The 15,958-nt window shown below is 38.9% G+C and overlaps 1 protein-coding gene across 1 annotated transcript; it reads left to right on the top strand.

Annotated features, from left to right (window-relative positions):
* Nucleotides 1-7,995: 7,995 nt before the first annotated feature.
* LOC109243409 lies at nt 7,996-14,756 on the top strand. The gene is made up of 4 exons (XM_019410339.1): nt 7,996-8,586; nt 11,309-11,568; nt 13,657-13,902; nt 14,270-14,756. Exons 2-4 carry the CDS (start codon nt 11,338-11,340, stop codon nt 14,522-14,524), a joined length of 732 nt encoding a protein of 243 aa, XP_019265884.1. The 5' UTR covers nt 7,996-8,586; nt 11,309-11,337; the 3' UTR covers nt 14,525-14,756.
* Nucleotides 14,757-15,958: the final 1,202 nt, after the last annotated feature.

Raw genomic sequence — 15,958 nt, 5'->3', positions numbered from 1 at the left:
CTTGGCGTTGTTCAATATTTTCTTTAGATTCTGAATGATAGTTTTGTTCGTTGACTCGGCTTGTCCGTTTCCACTTGGATGATACTGTGTCAATAAGATCCTTTTTATTTTATGTTCTTCGAGAAACTTCGTTACCTTGCTGCCGATGAATTGCTTTTCGTTGTCGCATACAATTTCGGCAGATATCCCGAATCGACATATGATGTGATCTCAGATGAAGTCTATAACTTCTTTTTCTCTGACTTTCTCGAAGTCCTATGCTTCCACCCATTTAGAGAAGTAGTCAGTCATAAACAAAATGAATTTAGCTTTACCTGGAGCCGATGGAGCGGGCCGACGATATCTATCCACCATTTCATAAATGGCCATGGGGAAATGACCGAATGAAGTTTTTCCCCGGGATGATGGATTATTGGCGCATACCTTTGGCATTTATCACATTTTCGAACAAACTCCTTAGCGTCTTTTTCTATACTATTCCAATAGTATCCTGCCCTAATGATTTTGTGAACTAGTGATTTGGCACCGGAGTGGTTCCCACAAATACCTTCATGGATTTCTCGTAGAACATAATCGGTGTCCCCTGGTCCCAAACATACTGCTAATGGTCCGTCGAACGTCCTTCTATACAATGTTCCATCTTCAGCCAATGTGAATCGAGCAACTTTTGTTCGTAGGGCCCTCGATTCTTTAAGGTCCGATGGGAGATTTCCATTTTTCAAGTACTCGATGTATTTATTCCTCCAATCCTAAGTTAAGCTTGTGGAGTTTATATCAGCGTGACCTTCTTCGACCACGGATCTTGAGAGTTGGACGACAGTCCCCGAGCTAATCTCATCATCTTCGATCGATGACCCCTAAGTTTGCAAGGGCGCCGGTCTCACTATTCTGTTCTCGAGGTATATGTTTAGGGTCCATCCTTTGAACCGATGTAAGGTTACCTGCAATTTATCCAAGTACCTTTGCATTCGATCTTCTCGGACTTCGAAGGTTTTGTTGACCTGGTTAACCACGAGTAGGGAATAACACTTGGCTTCGATGACCTTAGCACCCAAACTTTTAGCAAGCTCGAGACCTGCGATCATGGCCTCATACTCGGCCTCATTGTTAGTCAACTTAGGGGTTTTGATATATTGTCTAATCGTATTGCCTGTGGGTAGCCTCAAAACGATGCCTAGCCCGGACCTCTTCACATTCGAAGCGCCATCTGTGAAAGATGTACCCGATTTTAACAAGAGTTCCTTCTCGACTTCGGATACGAGGGTTGGCATGAAATCGGCCACGAAGTCTGCTAAAATTTGAGACTTGATGGACGTTCGGGGTTGATATTCGATATCATACCCACTGAGTTCGACTGCCCATTTGGCCAATCGGCTCAACAGTTCGAGCTTATGCAAAACATTACGAAGTAGGTAAAATACACATATGGGGTGACACTGAAAATACGATTTTAGCTTCCTAGAGGCACTTATCAGTTCAAGTGCTGATTTCTCTAACTGTAGATATCTAGTTTCTGCTTCTCCTAGAGTTCGACTTACATAATAAATAGGGAATTGCGTACCTTGTTCCTCCCGAACCAGGACACCACTTACCGCGATCTCTGAGACTGACAAGTACAAGTAGAGTTTTTCATCTGCCTTTTAAGTGTGAAGCAATGGTGGGCTCAAGAGGTATCGCTTCAATTCCTCTAATGCCTGTTGGCATTTCGGGGTCTAGGTGAAATCATTCTTCTTTTTGAGTAGAGAGAAGAATCTATGACTCCGATCCGATGATCTCGAGATGAATCGGCCTAAGAAAACTATCCGCCCTGTTAGCCTTTGCACGACTTTAACACTGTCTACAACGGTGATGTCTTCAATAGCCTTGATTTTGTCGGAGTTGATCTTGATTCCCCAATTCGACACCATGAAGCCCAGGAACTTTCCCGAACCGACCCCGAAAGCGCATTTCTTGGGGTTGAGCTTCATCTTGTATTTTCTTAGTATCTCGAATGTTTCGTGCAAATGTGTCAAATGGTCCTCTGCGCACAGCGATTTAACTAGCATGTCATCAATATATACTTCTATTGACTTGCCTATCTGTTCTTCGAACATTTTATTTACTAGGCATTGGTAGGTAGCTCCTGCGTTTTTCAGCCCGAAGGGCATTACATTATAACAATATGTTCCATACTTTGTGATAAATGAAGTCTTTTCTCGGTCTTCCGGGTTCATTTGAATTTGATTGTACCTGGAATAGGCATCGAGAAAACTAAGGATCTCGTGGCCGGCCATGGCGTCGATCATGCGATCGATGTTAGGCAGTGGAAAAGAATCTTTGGGACATGCCTTCTTTAAATCCTTATAATCTATACACATCCTAAGTTTGTTCCCTTTTTTAGGAACTACGACTACGTTAGCTAACCATTCGGGATACTTCACTTCCCGAATGGACCCTATTTTGAGAAATTTAGTTACCCCGTCATCTATGAATGTGTGTTTTACCTCTGACTCGGCCTTCTCTTTCGTTTCACCGGTCTTAACTTTGGGTCCAGGCTTAGTCGATGTGTTTTTATCTCCGGCGGGATTCCTGTCATGTCTAAGTGGGACCAAGCAAAACAATCTACGTTATCAATAAGAAATTGAATAAGCTTTTTCCTGAGTTCGGGGGTTAACCCCGTTTCTAGGTATACCCTTTGTTCGGGCAGGTGCTAGATCAATATAACCTGTTCCAGCTCTTCGACCGTTGATTTGGTGGCGTCGGAATCTTCGGGAACAACAAAAGTTCGAGGGGTAAAAAAATCTTCCTCTTTCTCTTCCTTTTCCTGCTTCTTCGATTCGGTCGAGGCTGGTGGCGGTGATTGATATTTGGCTTCTTGTTTGCCCTTGATGCTCGATCCTTCCGATGTTTAGAGCCGATATCGGTATTACCTCATCGATCCGGACATTTCTTTTGCAGCATGCTGCTCCTCGTACACTATTTTCACCCCGTTTGACGTCGGGAATTTCATCATTTGGTGGAGAGTCGAAGGTACTGCCCTCATGTTGTGGATCCAAGGCCTCCCGAGCAGGGCGTTGTACCTCATGTCGCCCTCGATCACATGAAACTTGGTTTCTTGGATAGTTCCAGCCACTTTTACCGGTAGGATAATCTCTCCTTTAGTTGTTTCACTGGCCATATTGAAACTGTTTAAGACCCGAGCTGCGGGCACGATCTAATCTTGTAGGCTGAGCTGTTCCACGATCCTTGATCGGATGATATTTTCCAAGCTACCTGGATCTACTAAAACACGCTTAACTTGAACTTTATTTAATAAGATAGATATTACTAGAGCGTCATTGTGAGGCTGAGAGATTCCTTCTGCTTTTTCGTTGTTAAATGATACGGTGCCTTCTAGCATATAATCCCAGGTCTGTTTCTCCCTAGTAATTGATACCATAGTGCGTTTGAATACGGGCCTTTGTGGAATATCGACCCCTCCGACGATCATATAAATTACATGCTGCGGCTCCTCATGTTCATTTTTTCTGTTGGCGTCCCTTTCCTTGAAATGATGCTTGGCTCGATCACTTAGGAAATCTCGAAGGTGGCCCTCATTGAATAAACGGGCTACCTCCTCTCTCAATTGCCTGCAACCCTCAGTTTTGTGACCATGCGTGCCATGATATTTACACATCAGATTGGGGTTCCTTTGGGAAGGATCGGTCTGTATGGGCTTGGGCCATCTGGCGTCTTTGATTCTTCCAATTGTCGATACAATGCTTGACGCATCGACACTAAAATTATATTCCGACAATCGAGGTGCCTCTGTGGGATCGGCATACTTACCAAAACCGCTTTTGCTCATGAGTCCCCGAGAATTCTGTCCTCAATCGCTTCTTCGATTGTTCCGGGTGGAATTGCATCTTGGACTACTGTTCCTGCGATCTGAAATGTATGGTTGATATCGATCTTTGTTCGCCTTGGCTCCCTGTCGATGTCCTCTGAGTTTTGGTTGCTGACCTATTTGAGTGCACTGAACTGAAAGGAGCTCCTAATTGGTCATCCTCGACCCTGCTCTTCGATTGGTACCGATTGTGTACATCTGCCCAAGTTACAGCCGGATACTCGATCAAATTTTACTTCAGCTGACGTGATGCTATCAAACTTCGTTCATTCAATCCCTGAGTGAAAGCTTGAACGGCCCAATCATCTGTGACCGGTGGAAACTCCATGCGTTCCATTTGAAATCGGGATACAAACTCCCTCAACATTTTATTATCCCTCTGTCTTATTTTGAAAAGGTCTGATTTCCTTGTCGCAACCTTTATGGCTCCAGCATGTGCCTTTACGAAAGAGTCCGCCAACATGGCAAACAAGTCAATGGAATTCGGCGGTAGATTGTGGTACCAAATCATTGCTCCCTTCGATATGACTTCCCCGAACTTCTTCTATAAAACAGATTCGATCTCATCATCTTCCAAATCGTTACCCTTGATGGCACATGTGTAGGAGGTGACATGCTCGTTGTGATCGGTGGTCCCATTGTATTTAGGTATGTCCGACATACGAAACTTCTTTGAATTGGGTTTTGGATCCGCACTCGGAGGCAACGCCTTTTGTACAAGTTTCTTTGAATCCATCCCTTTCTAGATTGATGGTGCCCCCGGTATCTGATCAACTCAAGAGTTGTATGTTTCCACTTTTTTATCATTAGCTTCGATTTTCTTCTCTCATGACTCGATTCTTTTGGTGAGCTCCTCGAGCATTTTCATTATTGTAGGATCGGTCCCCGGTTCGTTACCATTCGACCTCTCTGGCACTGGCTCGGTACGACGAGTGATTCCTGGTTCAACCCCGCTCGGAGTTCTATGTTGATTTTGTAGCTGAGCAATATCAGCTGGTTGAGCCTGTTGCATCTTGAGTTGGAGACTAACTCCTGCGTCTCCTCTGCCCTACTTACCTTGGCCACTAGATCGGCGTTCTCTGCGTACACTCCCTTCAAGGTCGCACCTAGGTCCGCATTTAAAGCAACATGCGAACTAACATCGACTGGATCGGCAACCAGTGCTCCCCCGAGATTAGCCGGTGGCACCCCGGCTCCTGGAGCAATTACATTATCGTTTTCTCCGTGAAACCCGAGACCATCATCACCATGTGTGGGTGCGTTTTGTGAGTTTGACATGTTTTAACCTGAGAGCAAAAATAGTTGACAAGAACAAGTGTGAAATAATGTGTGTTATCAGAATCAGCACCAAACAATCACTATTATATTAGTCCCACGGTGGGCGCCAAACTGTTTACCCTCAAATTCGGATAACAAATTAACTTATATTGCGGTTTTAAGGATATGTGATTTCGTTCAATACTAATTGATAAGCAAGAAATAAATGAATAAATTAGAGAATAAAATAAATCACACCAGTATGCTAGCCAGGTCTTGACCTTGACTTGGGGTAGTCTTGAGGTGGGATAGTAAGAATAGTAAATGATAAAGCAACTCTGATGAACAGTAAGTGAAATAGCAGGACAATAATGAGTGTATGTATTCTTATGAGCGAACAATGATCCTCCTTACAAATGAATGGGATCCCTCTTTATATAATAGAGGAGTCCTAAATAAGGTACCCTTCTAACTATAGTAGGAAACCATAACATCTATTAACCGCTGTAGATTGATCCATTCCGAGATCCACGCCACGATCCTCGACCAATCGCGGATATCTGGTCTTTTCCGTTATCAAGCTATGCCGATGTCACTCGAAGTCTGCCTCTCTCTGGCCGCAATCAATGTCGACCACGGTCCAGACTCGACGTCCTAGCTCTTTGACGTGACATTCCTATCTCGACCAAAGAATAAAATCGAGTAGCCCCAATTTCTACCGTATAATAATTTGTTATAAAATTTACTAAACACCTAAGATAAATAGACATATAAATTTAATTAATCGACTATTTTGAATATCCAAGAGTATGAAATGATCTTCTAAGCATTTACAACTAGAAAAAAATGAGCTTATGTAAATTTTTATGTTTTATTTAGAGATCTCTTTTATTATTTATTACTTTCTTGTAGGAAATCATCATAAACTAAATAATACTACAATACAAAATCAAACTCGCAGAAAAAAGTTTCAAATTAGTCCCAAAAAAGCAAGGAAAAAGAGTCCATATGCTTCTATGTAGTAGTAGTAATTTTTAGCATCTTTTGACTTAAAAACATTTTTTATGTAACCAAAACCAAATTGATAAGTCAAAAATCCACCCAAACACCCTCTTATGTAGGTAGGCTACACTGATAGTAACTCCACGTTATCTTATTATTTCTATTACCGAAGTTAACTCCGGTGGTTCTATCTCTGTTCACTTCGCCCGCCGGCGTCCAATTTCTCCGGTAAACTCTACATTCTCCTCCTTAAGATTCAGTCTTTTACTTCTTGCTATGAGATTCTGATTACAAAAGTTCGAATTCAAAACTACAATTTGCGGAAGTATGTAACATCTTCAATATTTAAGGTTTGACAAGCTCAGGACTCAAAGTAGTGTTTAGGGTTTTGACATAGGATTGAATTAGGTAAAAAAAAAAATTGGCGTAAAGCATTGCTTCTATTAAATCATTAAATTTAGGGGAAAAATGCAGATTTATTTTGCTGAAGCTACTGTTTTGAATGATGTGATTAGGTCTTCTAAGTGACTGGTTATTTGATGGTTTCTTTGGGTTTGTTATTTTCAAACTTATGAAATGCTTAGGTTTGTTTGATTCAGAGATCATTTATCTCTTATTTTGTTGCAAATAGGATTGGGAGACCCGTGTTTATGTTCCTCTGAATAATTAGTTCGTCTTATTCTTCTGGTAAAAGTTGCCTGCTTTTCCAGTTACAAAATACTAGTATCAATTATAAGGGAATTAAAAGAAAAAAGAATTGGTTTGTATAAAGTGCTGGCTTAACATATAGGAAGATTAAGCTCCAACATTTTCTCATATTTCAACTATAATGTTCTTTGACTTGATTAAATCTCAATTTTATGATCATGATTTGGTGGCGGTTATAGGCGGGGGTAAATAAATTTTAGCTCATAATTGATTTTCATTTAACAAGATCAAGTTATGCCTCCTATATTATAAGAAACTTCTAGCGCAATAATTATTTGCATTTATTTCTTTATTAATTTCTGGAGCACGTGTGTTACATGTCAATTAATATAAACTTCTTAAATAATATAAATATATTAAATATGTTTGTAATGAGTAACATGAATTTTAAAGGGGAAAATGCAAGTTCAAATTGATGAATAATAACTAATAAGCATATTCGACCGACTTAATTGTTGTACGCGAAATGATTAAGTTATGCAAACATGTAATATCATCCTATTTTGCTTGATAAAATGTTCTTGATGTATATATGTTCCATAAAAGATCAAATTTTAACGTCTCATTAACTAATTATGTTGAGTTCTTTTGAACTATTGAGTGTGAGCACGTGATTTTTGCCATATACGAAATGCTCCTATAAAAATTCAAAGAAAATAAATTTTTCCAATTATTTGCCATTTTATAGGATTTTTATTAATTGATTGCATTTTTGTGCATGTTTAATTCTTATTAAAATCATGAAAAATACCAAAATATCATGCATTGCATTTAGATTTTTTTAATATTTTTTAGGATTAATTAATTAATTATTTATTTTATGAAAATGAAAATCACAAAAATGGTTCATTTTACATTTTTACCTTTTAATGTTTAGATTATTGACTTTTCTCTTTAGGATCAAGTAACTTTTATAATTTTTGTAATTAAGTAATTAATTTAGTTTTACAATATAGATAATTTAGGTTTTTAATTTGTAGGATTTTAATTAAAAGAAAAGGGAAAAATTAGAAAATAAAAAAAGAAAATTAGAAAACGAGTTTAATTTGAATTTGGGTCAAATCCTATACTAAATCTGCCCAAACCAGGCCCAAAAGCTAAATACCACTACCCAAATACCCATTACCCTTTACCCTACCCCTACATATAAAAACACATTAAAAAAAAAGACCTAAGGGAGGAGGATAAGATTCCGATTTTCTTTCAAAAAAATAACGGCAGCTTTCCTTGTTCTTGTGGACTGAGTACCATCTTCACCACCAAATTAAAATAGCTCCTCCAGTCATCTTCCAGCCAATATCTCCTCCAATCCCCAAATCACCTTGAAATCAGATCGAAAAATCAGCGAAAATCAGTCAAAAAGACTTCGAAACAATCATCAATGCAGTAATTCATTTTCCTTCAAAAATTCCCATTATTTGTTTATGTTTATTTACTGGAAAAGGCCTCCAACTTCGATTCGGTCGTCTTCTTTGGCGAGTTGAGGCCGCGCTCCGACTGCTGCTCTTTTAATCTCCTTCTCCGGCGAACTCGGTTGAGAAATCGAGTGGTTTCAAGCAGGGTTTAAGCTCGATGGAGCCGTTAAAGATTATTTCAAAGTTGTGAGATTTGCTTGCTGGTGTTGTTTGCTGGAGTTTTGGGCTGAGCTTCATTCAAGTTGGTCTCGTTTTTTAATCAGTTCTATTCAAGTTTTCTTGTTCAACCAGTTTCAGATCTGGGTTTGGTTTGGTTTAGCTGATTTTCCTTGCAAATAGGTACACACCAGATCTCTGTATTTACTTTTGAGTTATATAATTGGATTTGCTGAATTTCATGAGTTGTCTTAGTGTTGTGTTTATCTACTGATCACCTACCACATTTGGGCTTTTCTTGAATGTTTTAATTTTGTATAGCATCATATAGAGAGAAATTATGTGTTTATGTTTCTTGATGGGTGGTTGTCTAACAAGCCTCAGTTGATCTTTCATCTCTTGTATCTCCGTGAGGGGAGGCCTCCCAGCTTATTTCCGGGTATTAGTCCAATATTCAAACAGCTGCGGAGAATATTCCGTTTCAAAATCATATGTTCTTTTGTTAACTACATCCACGCCTCCGGAATTTTTTTGTATTAGAGATGTATCGTGTGAGCTTTACTAATGTGTTTCCGTTCCACAATAGTAGTTCTTGCTTGAGTTTCTATCAGAATAATGGTAATGTTGCAGCATGCTTGTTTTTTTTTTTAAATTAATTTTAGAGCTTTGTTTTAAATTTGATAATGTGTTTTGGCAGTTAACATCCTTGCACTTTAGTGGCAAGAGTTTTTGGGATTTAAGATCATTGCACTTTAGTAGCAAGAGTGTCGGGATTAAGATCCTTGCACTTTAGTTGCAAGGACAGAGAACAAAGACACTACTGTGATATCTTTTAAGGGAGTATCATCTACTTGGAAAATGTTGGCGTGTCTTCTTTCTAATGCACCTCTTATATTTCTGGGCCATCATAACCTCTCCTGAAGCACTTTTAATTCAAAATATTTTAGCAGTGCTGTACTGAATCCTCCACGAAGAACTGATCCTCAAATTGGACACATCACACACGTCAAACTTGTCTTCTTTCTAATACATTTGCTTTTCAAGTACAATGCATTAATGAATGAAGATATACTAGCATACTGCCAAATGGGATATTCGAGCTCTATCTTGTCTTGCTGCAGATTTTTCTATGAAAGGACAAAAAGATGATTTATTTTTGTTTGCATCAACTCTATAACACTATGATCCTTTCTTCCTCCTTCAGAGATACTCTTGTATTTCAATTAGTTTGTCCCTTTTTGACTTGTGAGACTTACTAACAGAAGAGTTACTACATGTTAGAACTGCATGTTTTTGGTAGGGGTGTGAGCTTTTGTGCAAGGCCCAAAACCAATATCTTGAGCTACGGAATTTAAGAATGAGTCCTCTAAGCTTATAATCCGAAACTTAGGAAAATAATCATGAACATTCGTAGCTTTGGGTACGGTTCCCGTGACATAGTTATGATGCCTAATTTCCAAAATTCGGGAGTGCATTTCATGTGACCCGATTATAATAACTTCGAATAATAAACCCTTTTGAAATAATTCGAGGCGTGCCATGCCGAATAAAATCTCAAAACCCATGGCCCTCAATTAATTAATTTTAACTCTTTAGAAATCGAGGCGTGCCATTAGTTGAATTTTCCATGGCCCTCGCAAACCTTGTTATTAACTTGAAAGTGCTTAGTTGCTTTAGGCGCGCTATTTTAAAAAAATAATTTCCTAAACTCGGGCGTGCATTTCATGTGACCCAACTCCAATTCTCAACAACGTTAGATAAATGTGTCGTGGACCGCGGGTGCATTTCATGTGACGTGGTTCAAGACGTGTTTTAGATAACGTTGAATCTTCCTAAAAATAATTAAAAGCTTTTTAATAAGCTAAAAATACACCATAGGCTAAACCATGTATTAAAATTAGATAATAGGCCAATTGTAATAGTTTAAGCGACCGTGCTAGAACCACGGAATCCGGGGGTGCCTAACACCTTCCCTCGGGTTAACAGAATTCCTTATTCAGAATTTCTGGTTCACAGACTTCAAAAGGAAAGTCGAAATTTCCTCGATTTGGGATTTTAAAATAAACCGGTGACTTGGGACACCAAAATTATAACGCATTCCTTTAAATATCTTTTTACAATATTTTGTGTTTTAAATTTGAATTAAAATTTTTTAAGTCACAACTATATAATATAATTTACAAGAAAATGTCATAGATAAAAAATTTAAACAAATAATAGNATATATATATATATATATATATATAATTTACAAGAAATTGCCTTAGATAATTTTTTTTTAAAAATAATCAAGGCCCACTTAGGTCCATTTAAGACCGAGCCCGGTCCATATAGACTGGGACCATTAGTTCGTGGTCGCGATCTGGTTACACCCCAAAAGCTAACGAAGCCCGAAACCGTTTAAACTCGGACCATGAAGCCCGGGCCCACATAAAATCGAACCGTTTAGGACCGGCCCGTGAGTCCCGTTTAGGATCGGGCCCGGACCGTTTGCCACCCTTACTCTTATGTAGGTAGGCTGCATAGTAACTCCACGTTATCTTATTAATCTCCGTTCGAAGTTAACTCCGGTGGTTTTATCTCTGTTCACTTCGCCCGCCGGCGTCCAATTTCTCCGGTAAACTCTACATTCTCCTCCTTAAGATTCAGTCTTTTACTTCTTGTTCTGAGATTCTGATCACAAAAGTTTGAATTCAAAACTACAATTTGCGGAAGTATGTAACATCTTCAGTATTTAAGGTTTGACAAGCTCAGGACTCAAAGTAGTGTTTAGGGTTTTGACATATAGGATTGAATTAGGTAAAAAAAAATTTTGGCGTAAAGCATTGCTTCTATTAAATCATTAAATGTAGGGCAAAAATGCAGATTTATTTGCTGAAGCAACTGTTTTGAATGATGTGATTAGGTCTTGTAAGTGACTGGTTATTTGATGAGATGAGCTGCGTTCGCATAAACAGTTGTCATCCTGCCTGCGATTTCAATGCTTCCTTTCCATCACTTACTGCTCCAAAAAGGACTTCAAGACTGACGACACTATCTTCAACTTATCTGGGCACAAGACTCCCGAAAATCTCCCTTAATGCGAAAGTAGGTGTATACAGACCGCAGCTGTGCAGAACTGTATGCTTATTTGCTGGCAAGGGGAAGGCAAGTAACGACAATGAGGTAATACTCTTTTGGAAGATCATTCATTTGTATGTGTGTCTGGATTAATTTTTATATATTTACTTGGAGGGAATAACTAGCGGTGAACAAAGAAACCATGAAACCACCCAAATTCTCCGAAATAAACCAAAGCAAGTCGCAACAGATTGACGGTTTCTTTTACTGGTTGGGTTTGTTATTTTCAAACTTATGAAATGCTTAGGTTTGTTTTTGTGGAAAAAGCACATCATCTTGTGTCACGAAACCCACCTAGCACAACATTGCTCAATTCGGTATGGAATGATTCAACAACAGCCATTTTTTCTGGGGAACTTTCATATGAGTCTGTTCTTTCTTTTAATCCACTCGGTAGCTGGGCTCCGGGGCATTACTACCACGGCTACTATCGACCCGCTACTTAAGCCACTTTAGTGCAAACCAGAAGGACTTACGCTGTTGGATGTTGCTCAGTCCTGCTATAACTTAACAACCAAAAAGCTCTGCGTCGAACTTCAGCCGACCGGCCCGCAAGCTACTCGATTTTTTTTCTTAGCTGCTCTGGATTCTATTCTAGATGCTACTTACTTACATATGATGTTTTATTTCACCGTTTTGTCTCAATCAATCAAGAATGCCTCAACTGGATAAATTCACTTATTTCACACAATTCTTCTGGTCACCAACGCAAATATCATATTGACTTTCTCTCGCCCTACTTCTAAAGATAGATAGAAAAGGTTGGAGAGAATGACTTATTTGTAAACAAAAACAACTATGCCTCAATCTCAAGCTAGTTAGGGTCAACCAAAAGCAGAAGATAACATTAGTTGTAGGCTACTGATTGCGTTTAGCCTTGGTTCTAAGTACTTTTTACTATTTTCCTTTTACCTTTTTCTTTGAAATATATTAATTATTTCTATTAGGCCTAACAGGCTGGCGCGGCACAGCCTCAAGGGCCGGCGGGCTGATTATGGTTGTGCTTAGAAGCCTCAGTTCTAAATGGGCTACAATAACCTTAGCCCACCCCTACCCAAGTCATGGGGTTGGGCTGGCCTCACGGGCCAAGCATGACGGCTCTACTTCCTTGTGTGTATCAAGAAACATCAACTGGCCAGTTGTGACTCCCAGATCTGCTATACATAATCCTCTGATATATGGTTATTCTCATTTTCTTCTTATTTCTACTTAATTACTCATCTTTATTGCTTTTGTTTTCCATAGCATGGAATCTAAAAACGATGAAGACAGTTAAAAATAATCTAGGAGAAAGGTGAAAGTAGACAATGCCTCTTTCAACCCTTTTAATTGCCTAACCCTTTTTCTCCATATTCCTCGGTAATGTCATAGTGTAGTATCTTGCAATGTGGCTTAATACAACAGCAACGAAAGCGATGCCTCAAACCCAAACTAGTCAGATCGCCTATATGACCTAATGATGCTGCTTTATTAAGTCACCAATTACTTGGTATCAGCTTGACAGTTGTCTTGTCTCTCACAAAATAAGGCAGGTTAAGGAGTGGGCAACCCTTTGCTGATGATACGACCTTTCATGTACGAATGCTAGTTGGCACCCCACATTGTTTAGGTTATCTATCCAATGTGTTGCGCATGTCATGTGCCCATAACTTATCAGTTATGGTGTATTAATTTTAGTTGCTTTAAGAAAACCTTAACATTTCTTATAAAGTTGTCTTTTAAGGTTCAGTTTATTTTTTCCTCTTATTTTATTTTATTTGGGTGTTTGAATTTGCACAGGGAGCGTATATAATCTGCTTCCCATTTGATCGTCTCACATTTTTTCTTCTCCTTATTTTTCAAAAGAAATCTGTTTCTTGTTACAATGTTGTGTGAATTGTTTCAGCTCGTCGTTTATCCTTGCGGAGTAGATATATTGTGCTGCAATTTTAAAGCTAACAACAGATGACTCTTTTCTCCTTGAACGCACAGCATATGCATCTTTAGCTGGTTTTCTTTCCATAAAACTGCATAAAACATGAGTATAAAGTAGCTCCTAACATTCTGTTGAAAATCATGAGTTGAGCAAAATAAGCTTATGGATGTTTAACATATGAGAAGATAACACCTCAGTTGGCACTACTATCTGACCAGGCTTCTCCTTGGAAAGCTCTTGAGAAAGCCATGGGAAATTTGAAGAAGGAACCGTCAGTTGAGGATTTATTGAAGCAACAGATTAAAAAACAAGAATATTATGAAGGAGGAGATGGGGGTGGCGATCGCCCAGGTGGTGGCGGTGGTGGAGGCGGTGACGGTTCTGGTGAGCCAGATGAAGGTATTTCTGGGATCTTGGATGAGCTAGTACAGGCTGTCTTGGCAACTATGGGCTTCATATTTTTGGTAATTGTCCTCTCTCTCATCGATATTTTATGCTATTGGCTTATCCAAAACTTATTCTAACTTAACTAAATACCTTTTTGTCTAAACCATTTCTGGTAAGTCATGGACCAGCTAGAGTTGTAGCGTGACCGACTGAATAAAGAGGAACAACCTATGATAATCATGTGTTTTATGTTTAGCCTTTGATAGATCTTCCGCCAGATCTCTCATCTGATGGTGTGGAATGCTTCAAATAAAGAAAATGTCTTGAAAGGGTTTTAAACCAACCACAAGTGTCTGCTTGTTGTAGTAATAGCACACGAAGCAAGTTGTTAACTGTTACATGTAGTTTGCTTACTCTTGACTTTAAAGTTGTACTTCATTTCAGTACATCTACATAATTGAAGGCGAGGAGATCAATGTGTTCACAAAGGACATTCTCAAGTTTATCTTTCTAAGGCGAAAGAGTATTCGTCTAGGGCGCACAATTGCACGGTGGGAAAGCTACTTCAGAAGCCTGACTGAGAAGAAAGATGATCCATATTGGTTGGAAAGTGAAATTATTAATACAACTACTTGGTATGATAGCCCTGCAAAGTATAGGAGCATTCTCAGGAGGTTAGAATCGAGTTCTTATTATTGAAAGCAAAACCGTTCAACCTTTTCTATCTCTCAAGTTATGCAGTAGTTCAAACAGTTTTCTTTAGTAAGAGAGAAAGAAGACTAGAAAAACCTGCTGTAATCACAAATGCCATTTTAATCTTCGGAATTTTGCTTCATCAGTAAATTTCAAGTGTTTTTATTTCGGGTTCCTGTATGATTCAGAGATCATTTATCTCTTATTTTGTTGCAAATAGGATTGGGAGACCCGTGTTTATGTTCCTCTGAATAATTAGTTCGTCTTATTCTTCTGGTAAAAGTTGCCTGCTTTTCCAGTTACAAAATACTAGTATCAATTACATCCACCTAATATCCAAGAGTATGAAATGATCTTCTAAGCATTTACAACTAGAAAAAAATGAGCTTATGTAAATTTTTATGTTTTATTTAGAGATCTCTTTTATTATTTATTACTTTCTTGTAGGAAATCATCATAAACTAAATAATACTACAATACAAAATCAAACTCGCAGAAAAAAGTTTCAAATTAGTCCCAAAAAAGCAAGGAAAAAGAGTCCATATGCTTCTATGTAGTAGTAGTAATTTTTAGCATCTTTTGACTTAAAAACATTTTTTATGTAACTAAAACCAAATTGATAAGTCAAAAATCCACCCAAACACCCTCTTATGTAGGTAGGCTACACTGATAGTAACTGTTTGGCTCAAAAGTTAATGATATACTTTGTAAGCGATAAAACAATCAAAAAATAGAGAAGGGGTAAATCGTAAAGAGATGCAAAGATGATAATATTGTTGTAGATCTAGTGTTGCAAAGATGATAATGTATGCTCATAAGATATTTTCGTCAGAAGTAGAGATATAGAGAGAGAAAGACAGAAAAGGAGAGAGTTGTATTAGATCAGCTGATGGCCTTTACAATGTGGAGGTCCCCTTTATATAATAGGAGACCTTCCTCGAAAGAATCAAAAAGTTACAGAGATAGGTAACGTCTCCCTAGTGTAGACGCTGAGTTCTAAACGACGTCGCTTTGGTCCTCACGGCCGAGTCGTACCCGCTACGTTTAGTCGGCGTACACTCATTGGGCGTACCTACTGGCGAGGGTCAAATTTGACCCTATACAGTTAGTCCCTCCGCTCGTTGGAGACGCGTTTGGTGGGCGTCTTCGGTGGGCGGAAATGCGAACCTCGTCTTGGGAGAATTTGACCTCGACCGGGGGCGGCAATATGAATGAAGTGAAACATTTGACACTGTCGAGCCGCTGACGCGTGGCTTCCTTTTTGGAATGATGTCATCGCCTGTATGCATCATCATTATGTTTGCCCCCGAGGCGGTTCAGAGGATGAAGTGACGTTTTGGTTTCCGGCGCACGTTTTGAATCATGACTCTTCGATTTCTGTGCAATTTATCCTTATAAGTATGAGAAAGGTTTGATCTGATTCCACTTTCAAGCCTCTGA

This window comes from Nicotiana attenuata, unplaced genomic scaffold (assembly GCF_001879085.1).
Source record: "Nicotiana attenuata strain UT unplaced genomic scaffold, NIATTr2, whole genome shotgun sequence".
NCBI classification, from domain to species: domain Eukaryota; kingdom Viridiplantae; phylum Streptophyta; class Magnoliopsida; order Solanales; family Solanaceae; genus Nicotiana; species Nicotiana attenuata.
This window is presented reverse-complemented; position numbering and strand designations above follow the sequence as displayed.

Coding starts and splice junctions, on each gene's coding strand:
- LOC109243409 (XM_019410339.1), top strand. CDS start 11,338: ATGAGCTGCGTTCGCATAAACAGTTGTCATCCTGCCTGCGATTTCAAT. Junction 11,569..13,656: donor AGGCAAGTAACGACAATGAG/GTAATACTCTTT, acceptor CTATCTGACCAG/GCTTCTCCTTGGAAAGCTCT. Junction 13,903..14,269: donor CTATGGGCTTCATATTTTTG/GTAATTGTCCTC, acceptor ACTTCATTTCAG/TACATCTACATAATTGAAGG.